Source organism: Bombus affinis, chromosome 15, assembly GCF_024516045.1.
Source record: "Bombus affinis isolate iyBomAffi1 chromosome 15, iyBomAffi1.2, whole genome shotgun sequence".
NCBI classification, from domain to species: Eukaryota; Metazoa; Arthropoda; class Insecta; order Hymenoptera; family Apidae; genus Bombus; species Bombus affinis.
In genome coordinates, this window is record NC_066358.1 from 10,354,655 (window position 1) to 10,378,768 (window position 24,114).

The 24,114-nt window shown below is 36.5% G+C and overlaps 1 protein-coding gene across 1 annotated transcript; it reads left to right on the forward strand.

The window, feature by feature from the left end:
- LOC126925136 (pyrokinin-1 receptor-like) lies at positions 1 to 24,114 on the forward strand. The gene is made up of 4 exons (XM_050740428.1): positions 1 to 2,350; positions 2,426 to 4,562; positions 21,123 to 21,349; positions 22,459 to 24,114. The coding sequence occupies exons 2-4, from the start codon at positions 3,761 to 3,763 to the stop codon at positions 23,011 to 23,013; spliced, it is 1,584 nt and encodes a 527-aa protein (XP_050596385.1). The 5' UTR covers positions 1 to 2,350; positions 2,426 to 3,760; the 3' UTR covers positions 23,014 to 24,114.

Sequence of the window (24,114 nt, forward strand, 5' to 3'; positions counted from 1 at the left end):
ATTTAATTAACTTTATTATTTAATAATCTGGACAATTTAAAATCTCACAATTCAATTAAATCATCTCGAACGCTTATACGTACATTCTTAGAAATATAAACATTGTTATCGATAAACCATGCATAGGTAGATATCCATATTCTTTTGGAAGATCTCTTTTTACCTGGAATTCTATTTCAGCTTTTAAAACATTCGTTAAATTTTTGGAGGATGATTCCTAAGCAGCTCTCGTGCCGTGAATTTTATCTCAATTTTAAAAGATCTTTCGAGCTTCTCGGAAGACGAACGCCAAGCACATTCGTCTTCGAATTTTATTTCGATCTTGAAGAATTTGAAAAACGGGAATTGTCAAAAATTCGTTTGATTCATTTCATTTTCTGAAGATTATAAATATTTCGTGGACCTTTAGAATTATCTATAGAATGCCTGAGCAATTTAGCGGAGGATTTATTTTTGAATCGGACAACAATATTACATCATATTATAAAGAAAACGACTGTCACGCCTGCTGCGATCGTGAGAAGAAACATTTTTGGTAACAGAATTTCTTGGTAGAACGGCCTTATAAACAGAAAAATATCGAATGAGCTATCAATGGAACAGATCAGTCAGGAGTTAATGAAACTTATGGAAGCCTACAACTTTAGCATTGGCGTACTTAACACGACAGTCTCCGAAAGCCAAGCAATTCGATGATTTCGCGAATCGTTGCACCCTCGAATGGATCACGCCGTGAATAGAAACGTCGCACAAGCAATTTTTAATCCGCTGGATTAGTTGGCTCGATTTAAGAGCCGAAACATCGGTCGATGTTTGCTAAACTTTAAAAAAAGCTGTTTTTTTGTTTTGCTTCTCCGAATTTCTCGCTTATCTTGCTACTCCCGGAGTATTGAACTATATTTTTTCCCACTTATTCGCGTTATCATTTATTTAACGGAGATGAGACGGAGACGTAGCTGCGGTGCATCAAATATCATCGGAACAATGTCTGACTGCAATTAGAGCGATCATTGTTAGATGTACTGCTTGTATTGCCGCAAGAGACCAGCATTTTGAACAGTATCTTCGTCTATTAAATAGACGATAATACGGACAAATAAATATAAATAAATGAGCGTGAAAACGAAAACCCTCCTGCTTCTCTTTTTGCGACTTTCTCCAAAATGAAGCAAAAACGAGCGATTCTCAAAATGATTTTCTTTTCTTATTTTATCGGCCTTCTACACGCTCACGAAATTTTGCCATTTAAATCGTGATTGTCCTGTATATCACTTGATATAAATTAAACAATACACGCATATGTCTACGCGATATCGTGCTTTATCGAGCTGCTGATTAATTCAATCACAAAATAATACCATTTAATATATTATTCGATTTAATTATATTACCATTATCGATTAGCTTATATTACGTATTACGTGTAAACTTGTACCACACGAGGGGACTAACATCATTTGAAACACGCTCAAAGAGAGGGAGAAAGAGAGAAAGAGAGGGAGAGAAGAAACAGAAAACGACGCGATCAACTCTCTCTTTCTCTCTCGTCCCTTTCCCAAATATTTTTTCAAACTTGCTGGTTCGTTCGAAACTCGTGGATGCCCTCTTAAATCCCTCTCCCGTACACAAATCAATTTATCCGACAAATATATTCGGCTGAATGTTAAAGAAGAAAAGTAGAAGTCGAAAAGAAACGGACGTGAAGAAACATGAAATTCTTGCTTCAGTCGGAGACGAAGAATAATGGCAGAGTATTTTGGAGGAAGGGGTGAATAATCGGACAAAAGAGAAGAACGTGAAACGATCAGGACGCGGAAAGAGGAACGAAGGAAGCTACGAGGACGCTTCCGCCGATCGGAGGTGCGCAGAAGCGCCGGTGCTCGGTGTCACTCGCCGCGACGAGGGCTAACGCAGTCGTGATTCGCGCGGCGTCCGTGTCAGTTCGCCGTTTTCCGCGAAACATTCAAAGTACCACGTTTTACTCGAGCTCGAAACACGGCCGCGCCAATATTCAACTGGTTTTGTGGATCTCTTCAAAATTTCTTTCGCATAGTTGCAGTCGAAGGTTTGAGGAAGTCGGAAGTTGGATAGTTGGAAGTTCGAAGAGATTGGAAGCTGAATATCACCGGCCCGAGTGATTTGGTTTTGAGAAAAAACAGTAACGAGGACGAGGAAGACCAAGAAATTGTTATACTGCTTTCTACGGATTCTCCCAAAAACTTGTTATGATGGCTACAAATTAGAAAGTTTAAAGGAGTTGGAAACTGAAGGTCGAGGGTGCAAGAGCTTCGGTTTAAAGGGGAAAAAGTTTTGCAATCGAGGAAGTCGAGGAAATTATTACAGTTCTAAAGTAATATTATTTTACTGTTTATTCCGTTCCTTTTCTTTTTTTTTTCCTTTGTGAATTTCCATTACATTTTTTAAGGAAGCTGAGAAGTTGAAGATTTAAGGAAGTTGGGGACTGAAGATCGATATACCTAAAATAAATATTATTCACCTGTCTTCTGCGAATTTTTACTAAGTTTCTGCAAGGAATCCGACCCTTTGCTTTAGACGAAAAGATTTATTTTATTATTATGGATTTTCCTAAAATTTCTTAATGGAAATTGGAAAATCAGTGAGCTGAAAGACTTGAAAACCGGAAGCTGATGGTAAAACTGCGTTGGTTTAACAGGGAAAGAATTTAAAAAGTCGAGGACGTTGAAACGATTGAAATAACATCACGCAACTGTTTCCTATGGATTCTTTTGAAATTTCCTAAAAGAAGAACGGTTAAAGCAAGTCCAAAGAAGCTTGAAAACCGACAATTAAAGAAATAACTGCTCTAGCTTAGCAGAAAAATAGCGCCAAAGACGAGGAAGAAAACAAATTGAAGAAAACTGAAAATATTCGTGAAACTATCTTATTCGAGTAGAAGCGGAAGTTTGGAAGTTAAGGAAGACTAAGAAGTTTCATGTAACAACGTTCCGGAAGTTAGAAAAATGAGATTGACGGTGGAAGTGCTTTCAGCAGAAAGAGAAGTTTCAACATTGAGTGATCGACAAAGATTCTATCAGTGATAATTAGGAACTCGAATGTTTGGAATTAAGTTTGAGTGCCTGAGAGAAATTTAAAGTGTCGACCATAAATTAGGCTTTCAGATTAAACACCTGCAACGAAATTGAACGCTTAAAAATAAAAATGAAAAGTTGCAAATAATTATCCACGAGCGACGACTACGTATTTTGAAATTTAATCTTCCTTAAATCAAGTACAACGTACTCCGAGGACCCAACAAAATAAATCACACGAGTAAGTTTACCCGAGAGACCACTCCATTCAAGAAAAACAGCTAACCAGCCTCCAACTTAGTTCGAACAAATCATTTCCATTCTTCCATCGAAACTTCAAATTCTATTAGTAATACAAAAACTCTGACAACTCTCAATTTATTCCACGATCAACCGAAAACGACGCAACCAACCCTTCGAACGAATTCAAACCAATCTTGACTGCCATTTCTAACGAAATTGAAACTTAAAATTGAAACTTTACGATTTAATAGAAATTCCACGATATATTGAAAACGATGCAATCAGTTCTCTGAACGACACGCAAACTAAATTACGCTCGATTTTATTTCCATTAATAACAAAACTCTAAATCTGCTACTGAAAACGATGGAATCAAGTATCTGAACCAAAGGAAACCAATTAGTACCAACCCACGTAATTCTATCAAAAATACGCCAACGATTCGCGTGGAATGACCAGCCTTCATCATGGATCCTACAACTACCCTGGCTCCCAAAGTTATTTCCTCCGCTCTACAAACCTATCTCCAAAACTTCACCGCTTTCACCAACACCACGAACACCGTCCTGCCTCTCAGAGACTCTTTATACATCGTAATACCAGTGACCGTGATTTATCTGTCGATCTTCATAACCGGTACAATCGGAAACATCAGCACGTGCATCGTGATCGCACGCAACAAGTCGATGCACACAGCCACCAACTATTATCTATTCAGTCTGGCGGTGTCAGACCTGTTGCTGTTAGTCTCTGGTCTCCCAGCAGAGATCTATATGGTCTGGTTCAAGTACCCGTACATATTCGGTGAAATTTTCTGTGTTCTTCGTGGCCTGGCAGCGGAAACTTCCACGAACGCTTCGGTGCTGACCATTACTGCCTTTACCGTCGAAAGATATTTGGCTATTTGTCATCCGTTCTTGTCGCAAACGATGTCAAAGCTAACGAGAGCAGTGAAGCTGATTCTTTTAATTTGGTTAATGAGTCTGTTGATCGCATTGCCACTGGCGTTGCAAGTCGGAGTTGTCCACCATCACAGCAATCCAAAAATGGTGATGTGTACCGTGAAGAGAGTTCTGCTCAAGCATTCGTTCGAATTGTCCACGTTCTTCTTCTTCGTCGTCCCGATGGTCCTCATTACGGTGCTGTACGCGTTGATTGGACTGAACCTGAGGAAGTCGAATATGATGAAGAGGAGCAGAGGCAGCGGCGAAAGTGGAAGCTGTAGACACCATCCTGGAAAATCGTCGAGGAGAGTGCTGAAGATGCTCGGTGAGTTTCATTTTTCAGTAATTCTTGTCAGTTTTATATCGGTATGTTTGATATGGCATTTTTTAAGCGATCGTTAAAACGAAGCGAAAAATGTGATAAAGAAAACGTGGATCTCTTTATGAAGTCAATTGATTGTGAACACAGAGAAACGAAGTAAATGAAAAATATAGGAGAGAATGAGATTGATATAGAATAAAAAGGAAAAAAGAAAAGAAAATATACTCGATGAAATATCTTCTTTCTTTTCTAAAGTCGATAGGAATGATATTGGTATAAGTATATAAGAAAAACGTCAACTTTTGTATAATATCGTTAATATTAAGATCGATGTAAAATGTCGATTTATAAATAGAAATTTAAGAAATGGGTTTCTACGAGTGTTTCGAACATTGATCTTAAAACTATATGCGTATCATTGAATGATTCGTTTCTTCTTCTTCTGGGGGGGGGGGGGGGGATTATTGATACATTATTGAGAAACAAATGAACGAGTAAAATATTGCACAAATGTATAATATAAAAGTTTATTGGAGTAGATCTCGGAATGTATCCAAATCTTGAAAAATTTGTTATATTATTCAGGAAGTAATTACATTACTATGTAATAAGAATTGCTAATTCTCGCCATTCTATATAATGGTAATTAATCTTCTAACATCTGGTCATTGGTAGATTAAATGTCTTGGCAACATTGTCGTATTTTAATTCGCTAAAATACGTTTCCTCGATGCACATGAATAAATTCCAAGAACATAAAATGATAACCATCAAGGTAACAATTTTGTTAAAAAAAAAGAAGCATAATGAATAGCTCCTTGTTGAAACTGGAAGATTATTTTTCTTAAATCTTAGATCAATTTGACCATTTAATTAAATTCTTAGACCTTATAATTCATCCACTTGTTACGAAAGGAGGTACCGAACGTTAAACAACGAAAGAAAACATTTTATACATGCTCATTCTCTTAAAATCAGGAAAGGATCAACCGGAAAGGCTTGATTCAGAAGCCTTCCTTATCATCGTCCAGTATAGAAAGAGTCAAACCTATCGACTATCAGGTGTCAGCCAGTGAGTTGTTTAAAAAGGGGAACTGAAGGGTAAGAGACGACCTGGAGTTCGATCCTTTCTCCAAGGAAACGATCGTGCAACCAAGAAAAAGGGAAGGAAACATCTTTTGCTGAAGGGTTGTCTGATTTAGATCAAAAGGTAGTAGCACTTAACTCGAATCAGCGCTTTCTCAGAACGGCAGCTTTTGACCTATAAAAGGGATAAATAAATAAAGAAATGGAACCTCTGTCGATAATGAAATGATCGCTCTTCTTAAAAATGTCGTTCTCCGTTACTTTCAGTCTTCAAATTCTATAATTCCTTCGTTGTTGCCAGTTTCTAAACTCAATAATTCAGCGTGAAATAATATCTACCTTTAATATTTGGATAAATTCAACGTTAAATGTAAAAAGTCAATGTTAAATGATCATTAACTTCGATATCTTTCATTTTACTTGTAGCTGATCCTTGTTTTAATTGGAATTTATTTTTAAAACAAAATGACACCTCTACGTGCGGGTATGAAAATACATGATTCCAGGAAATAATTTGTTAATATATATCCTGCTCTACAATCTACGATCTAAATTGCAGCAATTTGCGGTAATTATAAACACTTTAGCTCGTAATGATTGGTATACACTTAATCGAATATAAACGGCGTAATGTATCGAAAAATATCATAATTCGGAGTATAAGGGTAAAACGAAATAATGCGAGAGATATTTCGTGGGGCGAAAAAGAAATAACACGAACGAAGCGTATCTCGCTTAAAAATAAAATTTTATCGAATGGAAACGTTCGAAACGTCGGAAACATCCTTTGTCTCTTTATAACGATAATAAAATTCGTATCTTATAATCAACAGTTTTCCACATTACCCGAAGAAAAATAGCGGAACCGTGTTCAATCTTCATGAAACGACCTAATATTCGCTATTCGTTATTGTTCGAACCGTAGACAACAATCGCCCACAGGATTTTCGTAACGTTTCGAAAAAATATAGAAATGAGAATCTCTACTGCGAGACCGGAATTATTCGCGGAATTCATGGTCGAGTTGTCAGGCGTCCGTGAAATTACAAATCCCAAAAATCTCATTAACGAAAAGATGCTCTGGTAAACGTTTTGATATATTAGGATGTTCTTTCGATCAAGGATTACATCGATCGCGGAGGAATGATGCTCGATTCAATTGAGAGGGTTGAAAGTGTCAATCAAGATCAGTCACAGGAATCGTTATTCATTTAGAAACTGAAATATCTCCCATTGATCGTCAATCTAGATTCACTTGAAACTTCAAAAGGAAAAGGAAATAACGAATGGAATGGATTCGTAAATGAATTTCGAAGGTTCGATCGATGAAATTTTACAGGTTGAGAATTTCTGAACTGATTCGAGATACTCGTGTTTGAAGAAACGCTTTGTTAAATCTTGAAATAATCTTGATGTTAATGTAAGAATCTTGATGCGTTTGTAGCATGAACATAACTTGCGTATATACCAATTTTATAAATATTATAAGTTATCGGTACCACCACATTTTAATACACGACAAATGGTATAATTCATAGCGAAAGATACTTGCCTGAACGATTTCAATAATTATAAAGCTTATATATTCGTTGGAAATTATATCAGAGAATCGGCAAATACGGAAAGTATCGTAACGTTAGAAGGCACACGTGTAACGCGCTTGTATTTTATTTAGACATCAAGCCAAATGACAAGAATCACCGACTGTATTGACGTGGAAAATTTCAAATCGTTTTAGAAATAATAGCAGCTCCTGGTTTTACCAATATATCCTGTTTTCGTTGGGCCTCCCCTACATTTCACGATCCATTAAATTTTGAAGTGCCGAACTCGATGGAGCATTGAACTTTGAATGGGAAAAGCTACTACCTTGAAGTTCCCAAATTAGTAGGCTACTAATGTCGAAATGTCTTTATTAAATTTTGAATCTTTAAAATCTGCTCGCTCGTAAGCGGTTTAATCTCGCATCCGTAAGTGTCCGGATGCTTACGTATCCGATATACTACGTTGTCCTACGATCAAATTATTACGAAATTATTATAAAATTATTATAAACGATAGGTGAGAGAAGACGTACGTATAGGAGTGGTACGAGGGTGTAAAGATGTAAAAAAGAACGTCTGATTCTCTTGCTTTCAATCTGTCTTCTTTCACGCTTCCTATAAAGTTTGGTATCTCTGTCCCTTGGAGGGATATGAATCATCTAAGATCGATAAATGCGAAAACAGCAACGCAGACCTACCGATTCATCTTTGTGACAACTTGATCAATGTTATTTGTTAATAAATATTGCTTAATATTTTCCAAAGATAACATCAAGATCGTAAAACGACGTAGTAACTCCATAAAAGAAAGTGACGTGAGGTAATTATGTAAAGTTGGCAAATACATCAGTGTCCGGATAGTTGTGGGCGTAAGGGTGTAAGTATTAAGAGCTCGATCCATCGACTCGGTTAATGTCAAATACTCCCGAAGGATACGAATTATAAAGATCGAAATCGTTCCGAACTCAAAGAAAGAGAATTCCTTTGCACGGAGAAAAGGATCGATGTCGAAAATTTGCCTTGAATCGTAAAAACACCACCCAGTTACCACTATTTTCGTGAAATATCACCAGAAAAGGAGAATTCTAGAAATTACGTTTGTTATTCATTCGGTATGAGCGTCGGGGCAATTTTTAAAGAACAAAGGCGGAATATTAAATCTCTAAATACGCTGTCACCGACTGTCAACATTGGCAATTTCGTGAATTTGTTCTTCTTTATGGTAAAAGAGTCCAGGTGCATCGAAAGCACCAATAACAACTTCATAAATCGCCAACTGTTCCGACTGATATCCATTTTAACCGGTTTACGTCAGCACTGCGATAATACAAAAGCCTTCTGGACCAAACCTCCGACATTTTAACCATACCAGAGATCGTATCATCGATTTACATATATATATATATATTTACATATTATTATTTAAAATATACTTATGCTTGTATACTGAAAACAATTTTTGAATAATCAACTTTTAATTCTTAACATTCTCTACATTACGTTACATTTAAAGAAGAAACGATACGATGGAAATGAAATGTTACGTAAATAGTATGATAAAAATAAATGCCAAATAAGGAGGACGAAGTACTAAATAAATAGTAACATAAAAATGGATAATAAGTAACTGTAACAAGAGTCGAGGCAAGTTACGCAGATATCTACCAACCCTCGATAACCTAAAAGTAAGTAAATTTAGTTTGATGATTTTAATTTTTGAAAAGGGCTAGGTCTATTTTCGTCGAGTGTATTTTATTCCATGTTGTTGTTTCACCGTGTTTTTTAATGGCATAATTAACAGTGACAAGTATAATTAATATGTGGGTTTGAGCAAGAATGTGAAAATATCTCTCGAGATTTAGTTTCTCTCGGGGTCGGGTCGGGTTCCCAAAAGTATCTCGTAATTCGAAATTGTCGGGACTCCCGAGAATTTCGGGATTTTCCAGACTTACACAATTATTTAGGCCAGAATATGGAGCAAAGTAATAGCGAAATAAGCGATGGATATAATACTTTATTAGGAAATATTATATCTGAAATACTTTTGCTCCGTATTCTGGTCTATGTAATTTTCGAAAATTCCGAAAGTCTCGAGAATCTCCATAATCTCGAATTACTAGATACTTTCCGGATCGCATCTCCAGCTACTCGAAAATTCTCTGCGAAATGATTACGAACCTAAAAATGGAACTATAGCTCGGTAATATTAATAAATGTATAACGTAAGAATCGTTCTATGGGTTGGAATTTTTTTGCAAAATAAACTAGTAGAAATATACAAGCGAATTGATAAATTTAATAAAACCGCTATCGGCAATCATAGAGGCAAACTAGACTTATCGCATCATTAGACATATCATTTTAATTGTAATCGCTTACGTATAATCTACATATCTACATACGTTCTTTTTTAAAGATTGATCGATGGTTCCAGCATTAATGACGGTATCGACAAAAAATCTGAGACATTGCTTTATTGTAAATTTTTTACCAATTTTTTACTTCTAAAGTTAAACGATCGCTTCATGGAAACATTCACCGATCGATACAGTTGAACGATTATTGGAAAAATAATTTGTATAAACGCAGATAATTATATATACGTTTCGATTCTTGGAATAAATCATGAGGAATATTTATCTCGTATGACAGATTCTCCAATTTGAATACGAATCATCCTATCCTTCGATCGAACGCGTTTAAAATAGCGATCCATATACATATGAGATAATAACGACTATTTTTAGTCTCGTTGGTAAATCTGATCTGCAGTTTCTTTCTGTCTATACTATAGAAATAGAAAGGGTATCATCTTGGAATGTCGATTCCTTGATATCTGTTTTCGAATAAGAAAGAATGATTTTATGCATGCATTCAAGAATTTCAAGAAACGAATCTTGTATTCAATGGTATAAATTTAACCGAGATTAAAATTACCTACGCTAAATATAAATGCAAATTAATAAAATAATAGTAAATTTAATATGATTTAATAAATATAAATTAAATTAAAATTAATAAATATAAATTAGAATTATTAATAGTATCGTGTTATAATTGTAGGGAAAATGCGCGCCGATCCGTCGAATATAATAATTCGCGGGCGAATTATACACCCTCTTCTTCCATATTTACGTGTCTTTGTCTTTTTATATTTTTCATCAAATATTAAATCGATGAAGTAAGACGAGAAATGAAATATGGATAACTAAACACGTTGCTGTTTTCTACATAAAAGGCTAAAATAAAAGAGTATATGCAAATAAAACTGATAAAAGTATCGTCCAGTATAAATATAAATTAGTATATACATGAATATACAAATATACAAATTAACATATAAATTATTATATAAATTAAAATAGAAATTACTATGTAAGATATGTATATAAATTAAACATAAATGTACAAGCACAAGAATTGTTAAAATTACTCGGATATACTCAAACTGTAGAGTACTCGACTGTCTCATAGCAAAATATTCGAAGTGGAAATACAACAAAGCGAAAATTTCGAGTGGAAATTTCGATAAAGCAACGTTCGATGGAAACGTATTGAATGGGAAAGTTTGATCGAGAATTTTCTCATCGACTTCCATCTCGTAACAGGCTGGTTAATATTCGTAGTTTGCCAGGCCGATGAGAAATCAGAATCGGAATCGTGAGTTTATAATTGAGTGAGTTTATAATTTATAATTGTACGTCATATACGACATCGGCAGCACACGAAACGCGGAATTCGCATTATTTCTGTAGGTAAACTTCCGGGACGAATTCATAATTCAACCGTAGAGTCTTTGTTGCACGGTTGCAATGAGTCGTAATAATACAATCCATGAAACGCGAACATTTCACGAACATCTTACAGTTCAAGTTCAAGTTGGAACTTTTATTTCGATGAACCTTTCGTAATAGCGAAATTAATTGAAAAATGCTATCGTGAAAAAAGACAAATATCTGTTGATACTTAAATTTGAACGATTTTTCGCAGATATAAAACATCTCGAAATTTTCCATTTTTTCGAATGTTCCATAAAATCATAGAAAAGTCGCTTGAATAGTCTCGTCCCGTTCGTATGTCTTTTCTTTTCTTTTCTTTTTTTTTCTTTTTTTTTTTTTTTTTTTTTTGCAAAAGGACTGGTTGCCGAAATGATTAAGTATTGTGCAAATACGATGAATTACTTACCTACTTAACCTGTGAACCCCGTCGTTCATTAACAGGAACTTGTATAACGAAATTAAAATTTAAGAAAGACGAATCTGCAAAAATCGTGTTTCGAGACATTCAAAGTTGAAACTTTCTTTCTTTTATAGAGTTACAGAAACTTTATTTTTAATATGGAATAAAACAACAGCGAAAAAGGAAAACTATTTTGCTTGCGGTAAAAAATGACAATAATTTACAGAAATGATTGTGGAGGCTCTTTTTCTAAATATCGATTTGCCTCGTACATACAATATTTCATTAAACGAGCGAAAACGGAACGGAAGAACCTCGCGAACCCCAAACTCAACTTCTTTAAAATAACAGAACACGAGCCACTTGACAAAGGAACTACGTGTCTGTCTACAAACTATGTCCGCGACGTCTTTATATAACGATATCGCTGAATCTTTTCCTTTTATCCAACGGAGCATCATTTCTCCCTTCGAAGCGAAAAAAATGGCAACTATTTTACAACCGCTCGAACAATAGAACAATCGTACAGCATAATCGTACGTATCGAAGAAGCGGCATTATTCGCAGCTTTACGTAAAATTATAATTTTAATAAAAGGCAACTGAAAAACGTTCCCTCCTATCTTACTTCGACGTTTCAATGGCTATCGATCGATGTACCGATACAACTTGCTCGAATTAATAAAGGAAGCTGCATAAACGTACCTTCTCTGACAAAATAGAGCAGTTTTGAGGTTTTATTTAATCTGTGAACTAATGAAAACCGAAATTACTAATAAAGCAAGCTTCGCGTAAAAGTTCCTTCCTTTAGAAAAATTACAAAAGGGAACAAAGAGAAAAAAGGTAGCAGAAAAAAGATAGAACAACGTTAGGTATTACTTGACCTTTAAATACTGTCATATCGATGTTGGATTGCGCAATTACTGAACGCGATATTACGATGCACCATGTGTCGGTGCAATATCACGACGATTAAACCTTGTACCTGTCGAATGATCCGGTCGCGGCCTGTGAATTCATTAACAGAGCTGGTTTATCGTGGACACGACGATAGGCTCGGCAGAATTGATGAACGTGACGAGAATAGCGGCCGGTGATCTGAGTTCTGCTAGAAACTGCATGCTCGTCTATGTACGAACTACCTTTTTTCACCTTAACGGCTTAATAATGGCTACGGTAATAAGGTTATGTAGGTTCAGCTAATGGAAGCGATGCTATATAGACGTAGGAAAGTTTGATCAACGATTCGACTCAGCCATCGGAGTATACAGGCTGATTCATTCCCTTTAATTTTGGAACTTTAATAATAGTCGCGATGGTACGATTACTTTCAAATGAACAACAATAAGATACATATTTATCGTCATCGATGTGCGCAATCGAATCTACCTAGTGGAAGTGACAATAGCTGTACGACGGTTCTTAAACCAAAACGATTCTTACCCTCGCAAGGGAAATAGGTAGGAAATGGGACAATTGCTGATGTAAAAGCAAGTCGAAAGCATAAAGAACAGTAAGTGTAACAAAACATTTTTGTTTTCGTTTATAAAATATAGTGAACTTTGCGAACAGAGCAAACTCTGAATAGAACAAGCTTTCCAATAAACTGGGTAAACACCAGGATCCATTCGGAGCATAGCCGGAATGGCAAAACGTTCACAAGCTTGCCTTAAAGTGCAACCTGGTCATTTTGAGTATCTTCTATAAAGATGATATATAATTACATATAATAATAATAATATATTTTCATTGTTTTTTAATGTACAGCTCCCGAAGCGAGTCTCGCGTGTTCTCTTGCACCCCGTAGCATGAAATCTTTTTATTCTAAAGTACTGCTGCAATCAACAGCAATCTGCTTAGTTTATCCTGTGATATTACAATTTCAACAGATTACATTTCGTTAATGTTGTTGTGTTAAAATTATTTTACAATGCGTGTGGCAAGATTACGTTCAGTGATAGGTTTAGCTGACAGAAGAAACTAAATCTGCAGAAGCTCTATTAGGGATCAAACTAGATCATGAACATGGACGATGTGTCCTTTCTTCCTCGACTTTGGGATTTTGGTAGGAAATGCAACGATAGAATTGTTTTGTAATAAATGGACGGTAAGATTGCCGTTAACGTAAAAAATATTTGTTCTCCGACATACGATCATTTTTTAGCGCACAACGAGAAAAATAATTTTTAAATTTTCTCCCTGAAGTAATGGAAGTAAATCTAGAAAGAATCAACTTGTACAATATGTTTTTATCGTTTGAGAACTTTTATGTTTCCCAACTATTTTGCAGCGGATAATTAATAAGCCTGTGTAACTTACTAATAGATGTAGAAAAGTCCAATCAAGGTATCCATCGTGATACAAGCTGATTTAAAAATAGTTAGAGAATTTTCTATATCCGTAAGTGTATTTTTTACAAATCAAATTATACAGAGTATCGTAACAGCAAAAAATGTGGGCGATATTTGCATATAGAAGGTAATTGTAAATGACGAAAAATGATTAAATTGATTAAACGTTTGTTTTCTAAGTTAGCGTACTTACACGTCTCTTCGTAAGATCCGTCGCATAATATTTTAATGATGGCCGATCTAGCCAGAGAATGACTTTACAATTTCAATCAAATTCAAAGACAATAACAAACGAACGAGTATTAACTCGATGTCTAGATATCTGCTAATTGCTGTAATTATAACGCGAGTCGATAATTTCGATCGTTAATCTAATAAAAAAAATAACTTGCTCGACCAGAATACATGCGACAGATGAGAATCCACGCTTTCTATGACATTTACAGTTTACACGGATTCTGATCACGTCAATGAATAAATAAAGAAAAAATACTTGAAATTATATTTTGCCTTGAGAAAAGAGAGGACTACGGATAGACTGCAGATTTTTATGAGATTTTATGCGTTTATGTGAAACTTAAAAGTGGAAAAATTCGCAAAACGCGCATAATATGAGAAAATATATAAAATATCCAAAATATAATACAATATAACGATACGATATACCGCACAGGATAAATCAACAAGGTTAGCAATGGATTAACGAACATTATTCGATATCGAATTAAGAAAAAAGATTGATTTCCTCGATGGACCTGAGCCGTTTTGGAATTCATGGCTGTAATTAATGTCAGTGTCTGTGTAATTATGTTGCAGAGTAACTCGTATCTACATAATTAAATCACGTAATTGTATCAAGTCATAGATCATTTATTATTACGCTAGATTATTTTTCACAACGCCGATTCCATCGTATCGTTGGTTTCAGTTTCAATTACTAGGATTATATCTTGATTATTTTTATCATCTCTTAATTATTATCTACAAAGTGAATACATACTACTCGATATGTAATACTCGATCCAACGAACAACGGTACGATTTTTAAAGAATGTTCTTCCAGTCTTCTGTTCTTCCACTCGATCGACAGTTCCTAATCCTATCGTCCAATCTTTGACGAAACTTCACTTCACTGGATCGATCCTTTTAAAGAGAGATTGTGTTTCTTAAATAGTTGTCGAAATCTCCAATTTGAACGAGTTTCAGTTTGCAACGATAAAGGGAGATTATCGAGGGAAAAATTTGGAAAGGGATAAGCAAGAAACCAAAGTGGAGAATGAGATTCGGCGTGGAGCTGATAATGATCCAGAAGATTGATGTTTTAAACAGAAGATTTATGTACGTCCCTTCGACTTTATTCGAATAGGATAATAAATAGTCCTATGCCGGTTTTTGCAGTTCCAACAAATTGGTAATACATTTTTGAATAACCACGATTGTTTCTTAAATATCGCTTAATGCAGTAGAAAATAATAAAAGAAAATAGATTGTAATACGTACGATGGTTACCGAAAGTGTTGGCACGTTTTACCTGCCAATTAACTCGGTACGAGTATATAGAATTTCGCGTCACTTGGTAGCATCTTTGCGCGGCTATAAAAATTTAGCACTATGAAAGCGAAATATAAGAGCCGATAAAGTGGCGTTTCGTTGAAAAATGCGATACCTTTTAAAGCCACTGTATATTGATTATTAATAAATTAAATATTGAAATTAATTTTCATTGAAATATATTAACGTTATTCGCAAAATTAAGAATTTTTGTCGATTAAACTTTGTTGAAATCTACGATACGTTGAATTCTCACGAGAGTTCTTTTTAAAGCATTTCTATCGTCGACTCTTCCATCTTATTTACATGCAATAACGCCATTTGCAATTTACAGCAAACAATAATCATCAAATTACTTTAATCAGAGGAGAGACGTTCAAACGTTCGCAAACAAAGAATCAAACTTAAATATCTGGTGCAGGCATGGCACACATTCTTTTGCACGGGATTAGCAGAAATCCAATCGGAAACGACGTCGAACGCAGCAGATGCTCCTTTCAGAGGCACAACTGCGTTGCATTAAATGCATTTAAAGCATCGAATGCAAGGTAAACGAGCGAAAAAACCAAGACCGTCTTTCCGTCTTATTATCTGTTTTTTTCCTGCGAATATCACAATGACCGATATCGACTGTTTTATTTTATTTCCTGTTTTATCTTAACGGGGACTATTTGCGGTGGCTGTAGCGGGAGATTCGAAAACGTTCGAGAAACTGATTTTCGTGCATTACGTGTATCTCGAATATTATCTCGTTTAATTCATCGTGTCGAATGGCAATCTTGCTTTAAACCGTAAATTTTGGAATAAATTACTCCGAACTACGTATGTAGACGTATTTCAATTTATGCCAAGAGGAACTGATTCTGCAACGAACAAGGTCCTGGAATGAAATTGTGGTTCCGTACATACCACGCTTTGCTTGAATACACGATTGATGTGTAATTTCTCAAATATAAATGATTAATCTCGGAGAAGCGAATCGATTTAGCTTCTACGTGGCTTACGCCTGTATATTTTTCCCGGCTTATTCTCAAAGGAGGAAAACTTATCGTCGTTCGAGAGTAATTGATTTCCTTCCGCTTCCGTTTTGACGAAAAAGTAGTTTGTATTACTACTCGTTTTCTTGTCTTGTCCCGTTTCGTCGATTACGATGATCGATGACGACGACCTCGATTTTTTCCCGATTCCTGCTTCACTGTAGTCGCTTACTCTACAGAACTCGATACATTCGATTCGACGTTGATTATTCCGCTTACCAATTACAATGCAGCAAAAGTTCCCCGACCGTTTTACTCTCGTTACTTTTCTTTCTTTCATATGTCATCATTTCCGTTAGTTAATGGTCATTTATCAGACGTATATAAACAAGGCGCAAACGCGTACGCATGAATTTCTTATCTTAATCACGTAAAAACTTCGTTCAATTAATAGAGGCAAAAAGCGGTTGGCAAAAGAAAAACAAGTAATCCTCGGTTAGCCAGCTTCGCCGACTAATAAGCTCGTTTTATCGATTCGATCGGAGGGGGAGAATTTAATATGTTGTATCTTTGATGGTACACACTGTTGCGCAAAATATCCAAAGACTTCCTTATTTTTGACAGCAGGATACGGTTTAATTACAGTAGCACAAGTAAATATTATATATCGTTGGTAACGAAATTGCTTTTAGATAGTTGACGAGTATTCCGCGAAATACATATCGATATCCGCAGGTGTAAGACAAATTATGGAGCAATGTTTCAACGAAATTTATTTATTTACCCCCTATCTCTATATATCTATATGTATAGTTTCCACAGAAAGAAAGATTTTTTTCAAATTACACCGCGATTAATTTAAGCAACTCTATATTATATATTTACAGTAATATCGTAAATTATATGGAAATGCCTTGAAACGAACCGCAATGGCAATTCCTATTTCTGACTAACGATCGTGAAAATAGTTAACGGAAGATTAATTTCCAAATAGTTAATTAAAAACTAAAATTGCATTGACTCGTACAGCCGTCGCTATAATCCAGCGCAATGGTACTTTTTAGAAATGTTGAGATATTACGTCGGATAATATTTGGCTTGTACGTATTTCGTTATTATTCGTTCGACTTTACTTCCAAACCTATTGAACCTGTCAAAGTCGCCTTTTAAGGCGAATCTTCGTGAAAAACCGCACGAAAAGTATTACAAACGAAATGTGTGCTCGAAACAGGAAGAAGGCTGAAAACACGGTTTATCTCAACGTCTCAGGAGGAATCATCCTCGGTGAATTTTTAAGCGCCGCGTGGACCGATTTAGGGGCAGAATTTACACGGGTCACGTCTCGCGTTTCACAAACAGGATATCCATCCCGTTGCTCTTTGAGCTACGAGCTAGCACGCGCGCCATATCCAACTTCGCCGATAGTGTTTGACTTTCGTCTCGATATTATGGCGCGTTACCTTAAGAAAACTTCTTCCAGAACTAAATGGTATTGGGATCTTGCGAATATGCGTGAAACGTGTACTCTTCGAGCTTCCGCGGTAAGCTGTTAGGCAACTCTTAATAACGACGATACAACGATATTGTACGATAGATAATAATAGAACATACAACGAATAACAATATTCGATACTTTTACGTTTTCTCATTGTCGATACGTCGCATTTATTTTTTTTTTTTTTTCAATCGTGCCTTTGATAATCAACATTTTTTGAAAGAAAATTTTTTTAACAGAATTTGCTTTGAAATAAATATAACGTAATTAAGAGACCGTGGAACGCTAGTACCTATAACTTCAAGTACGTTTACACGTTTAATATGAGCAAAAAGTTAGAACTAGATTACATATCGGTACATATCCGAAAGTTCGAAGCAACAATTCCACTGATTCTATTGATGTATCTCAAAGTTTCAGGTTGATTTAGCACAGTTTTTGCTAGGAATTTTCAGAATTGTTCCATGCGCTTGTTTCATACAGCTTAAACTCGTTCGATCGATACTTCCCTCTTCTATTGTATATACAAACTTTAGTAATAACAAGATTATAAATTTCCATGGATATTATATTATAGAAGATGTTTTTTTAAGTAGAATCCGGTTCAAAGTCCCACGGAATTGGATCGATAGAACGATAGAACCGAATGCAGGGGGTATTTAATCGGAAAGTCTACTATTTCGAACGTTTACTTGTAGGAATCTTCGGAATAATATGTCGTGTTTGTTCGAAGCAGTTCGAACACGCTCGAGCGATATTTCTGATCTGTAACGCTTCGCTTGATCTTAGTCCCTCACCTTTACACCTACATTACAATAACATTTGGTAAAAAGAATATGAATAAAATAGCGAATAGAAATACATAGCAGACGCGTAAAGGAAGAATAATAAACTTAGGGCTATAAGAACGAAGGGACAAAACTTCAAAATAATGAAATAATGGAAAAAATGTGCGACTGGAGAAAAAAAGAAAGGGCGGAGAAGCTTACTTCTGGAAAGAAAGCAAAATCAACGAGCCGAACGTACATCCAGTTTTGTGGATGAATTATTCAAAGGTAGCGTACGCGGCACGATGCTATGAAATGCCATAACTCGACTGATCTTGACCTCAGTCGCATATCAATTCCAGTCTTTACATATTCTTTGAAAAGCGGCCTGCGCAATATCGCCTCGTAATCGCACGAACTCGCCGAGAATAACGCGCTTGGACCAAAACGTCGCGACACATTTCGATTATCTTCTTCTCCGATTTTGTTCCCCATCTTTCCTCTCCTTCCGAAGCGAAAAGCAACAGATTGAACGTAAAGTAGGAGAAAATTGCGTCGATGATAAATCGTCGCAAATTTATGTGAGTTATGTAAACTGGTTTCCATTGAAATTGAGAAAATGACCGGGATTTTCACACCAAGACTCGAATCGCACCCGTGGAACGAAGCAGTTTAAACGAAACGAAGGGAAACTGGGTGATACTTCCTCCGACGAAAAGTTTTCTCCTCCCGAATGAACGAGATGAAAAATTTCTGATATTGCCGGACGATATCCTGGGATTTGAATTTTAGGAGATCCTGCATCAATTTTCTTAAAAGGAGAAAGAGCCACGTTCCATAAAGCAGTTGTTCCATTTTGTTTTATCAAAATCCACTTTGATCTTGCTGGATACATCTGTTTAACGCGAAACGCTTTTGTAAATGACAAACTACAAAATTACGCAAATTACGTGACAGCTACGTACGTAATTGCAGAATTTACAATAACGATAAGGATCCGATTACAAGATATAATTTTATATATAAGATAAAATTATTAGTTTCCTGTTATAATTTATTTACAAAAAGAAAGAAGAAATAGATCGTTTAGTTGAACAACGATGAAAGAAAAATTTGTTACGCTATTGTAGATTTCCTCTTCTCCAACGAAGGATTATAAAACTTTCGATTATATAAATGTAATATTTTAAAATTAGCTGCAATGGCAGTTGTTCCGGTTTTTAATTAATAATTACGAAGATCAACTCACCTAAAAGATTAACTTCATCAATCTCCTCAGCCACCATTAATCCTACCTAACTTTTACGGTGTTTTCCCTTGCAAACGACACTCGAGTTTCACTCTAAAAAATAGAGTACTCCCAACGCGACGATAATTAGAACTTATAAATTTGTTCGCGTAATCCTATAGTCAAAAAGTTTTGATTCTGTCATTGGCTAAGGACCGGATTGACGTGAAATTAAATAGAACTTTGTTACTCGGATTACGATAGTATCGATCTGCTAAAAAATCACGAATCTTACACCCTCTGCGATTTGTTCCGGCGAACATAGGAATTATCGCGAACGACTTATCGGCGATGTAATCATCGGCGAGGTACGAAACAGACGTGAAATTTATGACGTTGGCCTACCAACCTCTTGTTATTCTAACCATATAAATACTCCGAATTTTTGTATCTATCGCTGCTCCGTATTTGACGCCCGAGGGATGCGAATGCGAGCTCTGATACCACCCCTGATACCAGCAGTCGTCAAAGGCGAAGTTGCGTCTGCACGTGGACTACCCTCTTCTCTGTGGTGAAGGCCAGTGAATAAAAAGGCCTGTACCACTGGCCTCGCGCCTTTATTTTCTTGTTACGAATGTCGTGCGTTACCATTTCCATTGCGTTACCACTTCCTATTGTTACAGTTACCATTGTATTATATTGATATATCTCGTAGCATATAAGATTGGAAGTAGTTGTATCAATCTTACATTCTTTATTACCGAATATAAACTAGTTAATATTAATAAATTCTTAATTCCGTTTCTTTCCGGCATTGGGCAAACAGAGACAAGTCGAAATTATAGATTCGATAATCGCGAATTTGAGTTACCGGGAGAACCACCGCTCGCAGCCCCTGAACGATGCAGCGGCGATGACATTGCGAGCTGTACGAACCCTGTGTCACAGGCTGCTATGATTTGACAATCGTCGGACAGAATAACGGCTCAGAATAACAGAGGATAATCGTATCGTCGCGCCTGTAGTAAAGAACTTTCGTTCGAAACCTTATTTGTAATTTCACTGGAAAATCTAGTTTCGAGATAGCAAGATAGACCAAACTCGTTACTCGGTTATTAGGATAATCTTGCCTCTCGATTGTATAATAAAACGGCGAGCCACGAGAGAACGATAGCTACGAGAAACAAACCGATAACAAATAAATCTCACATAGTTTCCGTAACAGTCTTTCTTGATACCGGGTAGAACGATCAATCTGGAATCTAACATTACCTATGGAATAAGAACACTTTGTATCTTCGTTTTTTGACATTTTTTTCTCTTGTTTCGAACGTACGTAGTATATTTAAAAAAATCTAATAAATAAAATGTGGAATTGTGTTACAGTTGCCGTGGTGATAGCGTTTTTTATTTGTTGGGCGCCGTTTCACGTACAGCGACTGGTCGCCACACACGGGACGAACTCGGAGGACCACATGAGCTCAAACAGCAAGTTGGACGAGTTCCTTTATACCCTGATGACCTACATATCTGGCGTACTCTATTACGTGTCCACGTCGATTAACCCGATTTTATATAATATCATGTCGAACAAATTTCGAGTTGCGTTCATGGTGAGTCACAGTGTACTTCTTTAGGTGTAACAGCATGTACCACATAATTAGGAATTTGGTCTAGATTAATCTAGTAGAATGGTCCACTTGATTGATAACCAATTATGCTCCTTTATCTGATGAAACTTTGTTGGAACAGTCCGTATGGGTCGATTAAGAAACCAGGTTGTATTCGATGGGACATAGTTTGCTTTGAAAGAGATTAGTTCATTTAGGCATTAAAGGGTTAGTTCGTAATTTGTAAATAATACAGCTTCTTTCAATTTCTTAAACGAAATTATTACAGTAATGCGAAAAATATTAGTCGAATCTCTCCTTTCCTTTGGAATTTCCTTTCAGAGCCACGGTATTAATTAAAAAGTACAGAACTCGATAATGCAAACTGCAACTTTCCCCAATTATGTCACATAAAACACGCCTAACCACCCGCACTCTAACTTCCACGATATTCTCCAATTTCAGCAATCAGAAACACATTCCAACTCCTACACAATCCCATTATTCCTATATTACGATCATTCGTAGCACACAATATCCTTTAATCGCCCTACTACTCTCGTTAATCAATCGACTTACACGAATCAAATTAATACAGCCAACTTCGCCTAATCTACCACTGTCGGCCATAAGTAACAGGGTACCTATTGATATTTCGTATAAATTGCACGCTTCCCACGGTTCTTATCTTCTAATTATTTTATCGCGAGTCTATTGCCTCGTTCGCATCATACGTTTCTTACGATGGAACTGCGAATGTTTACGCATTTGTGGGAAATTTGAAAATGTAAAAATGCGCGTAAAATGTGTAAAAGGTAAAAATTTACAATTTTCTATTCGTTACAAACAGATACAAGTTACGTACCCTGGTACTTACGACCGGCGGTATATTCCTATCGACACCGAGTCCTACTCGATGCTCTACTGACAGAAAATCCACTGGAACAAATTTCGCCAATACAACCACTTCTCTCCTCGATACTTCACCCTGACGAATGTAAGAACGCGATCTGCGAACCTGGTTCTCGAACGTAGATTTCTATTTTTGTCCCGAGTCCTCGTTCAAATGCCACAAGCTGCTCAACTACCAAGCATCGTTCTTGTTTTCGCAGGAAACATTGTCAAGGAGTTGCAGAATCCCCGGCCTGGCGATTCGCACGGAGCAACGATCGTACTCGAGTCTGCCACGATCGCAGCAGCGAGCGATCGGCTCTAGAAACATGGGAACAGGCGGGACCGGAATCGTCCACGACAGCACCGACTGTTCCGGAAATTCTGGCCATCACGGCCTAAAGCAGAACGCTCAGCCATTGGCTGAGCATCTTAACGTGGAGTCGACGCGGATCAACGTGGATAAGAAGGACAACGAGGACATTGGGAGACTGGAAGACTCGAAAGAGATTAAAAACAAGGACATCGATTGTTGCAAAAGTTCGAGAAAATCGAGGCCAGCCAGATATGCCACTGTGAAGCTTTCGAACGTGAACCAATCTGAGAAGAAATGGTGGCGTTTGTTAAAGTGGTTTCCCGGTTTAAAGTCCTTGAAACTCGCCGGAAGAAGCACGTACACCGTCCCGGAAAATAGTCCTCTGAGAAGGTCAAAGCTTAGACGAGAAGAGATCTCGATGACTTTGTGGAACGAAACCAACGAGCAAAACACTGTTTGACTTTTCGAAGATGCGATATCGGTTTAGGTAAAAACGTTGAAATTATGAACGACGAAAGTTGGACAACTTGGGTCGAAATTAGTCTTGGATCTGTGGTTCGTGGTGAGTTCGTGATGGTGATGGTGCTTGAAACTTGAAATAGATTAACTATCCCCGCTTAATTATCAATACGATTATTACAATGTGACTGAGAATTGCGAGATTGAACTTTGAGTAAGTGATTGCAGGTTAGACGTATGAATGAATTTTATGGGATGACGAGAGCGTATGACGATAAGCTACAAAAATATTTTAGCTAGCTAAGCTGATGCTGAAAGGGAAAATGAGACTGTGTAAGTGCAAGTAATTGGAACCTTCTATCTTATTTTCTCTTCTTTTTCTTTTTTTCTGCGCGAGGAGGGGAAAATGCACTTACGCATACCCAGCAACCCGTGCGGCCGCTGGATTACGTGGAACTCGGCAAAATGGTAGCGCCTCTACCCACTGAAAACCTCTCCTTCTCCTGATATTGAATAGCTACACGAGGTCCAACCCCGTAACTGCCATAAGCATTACGTCGGGGTTGGCCTCTTTTGTATCTTCTCGTTTATTTCATGAATAGTCAAGTAATTGGAACCTAACCCTGGCTTGGTGTAAATAAAGCAGACTTCAGATCTTAGTTTTCACGTTCAGGAATTAAGATCAATCTGATCTGGTATAACGATCTATATGGTGATATGACCTAGGTCGAGGTAAATTTAATTTCGTCCTAATCTACGTTAGATCCGAGCGATAAAATCTAGCTAACTTCGAATTGCGTCTAACTTAATTTACAAACGATAAAATTTCACTTCTTTTTTTCGCACTTCGAGTATTTGAGTTTGTAAATCTCTAATAAAAGAGGAATGCTTTAAAAAATACTGTACAATTCTACGTTGCAAAGCCAACAAATAGTTTTCCTTATTGAGTATTAAAAAGAATAAAAAACGGTACTATATAACGTAGAAAAATTGAATAAAATTTAACAAAAATCGCTCATTTTAAAAAGTTTATAAAGCATCTCAGTTAGCTTATCTGTGCAAACTTGTATCATTGTGCATTGTAGTTCTAAAAATCATTAAA

What these genes read in the sequence shown, in the direction of transcription:
- LOC126925136 (XM_050740428.1), top strand. Translation starts at nt 3,761, where the DNA reads ATGGATCCTACAACTACCCTGGCTCCCAAAGTTATTTCCTCCGCTCTA. An exon ending in GAGAGTGCTGAAGATGCTCG is followed by an intron (nt 4,563 to 21,122) that starts GTGAGTTTCATT and finishes ATTGTGTTACAG; the next exon opens with TTGCCGTGGTGATAGCGTTT. An exon ending in AATTTCGAGTTGCGTTCATG is followed by an intron (nt 21,350 to 22,458) that starts GTGAGTCACAGT and finishes TTGTTTTCGCAG; the next exon opens with GAAACATTGTCAAGGAGTTG.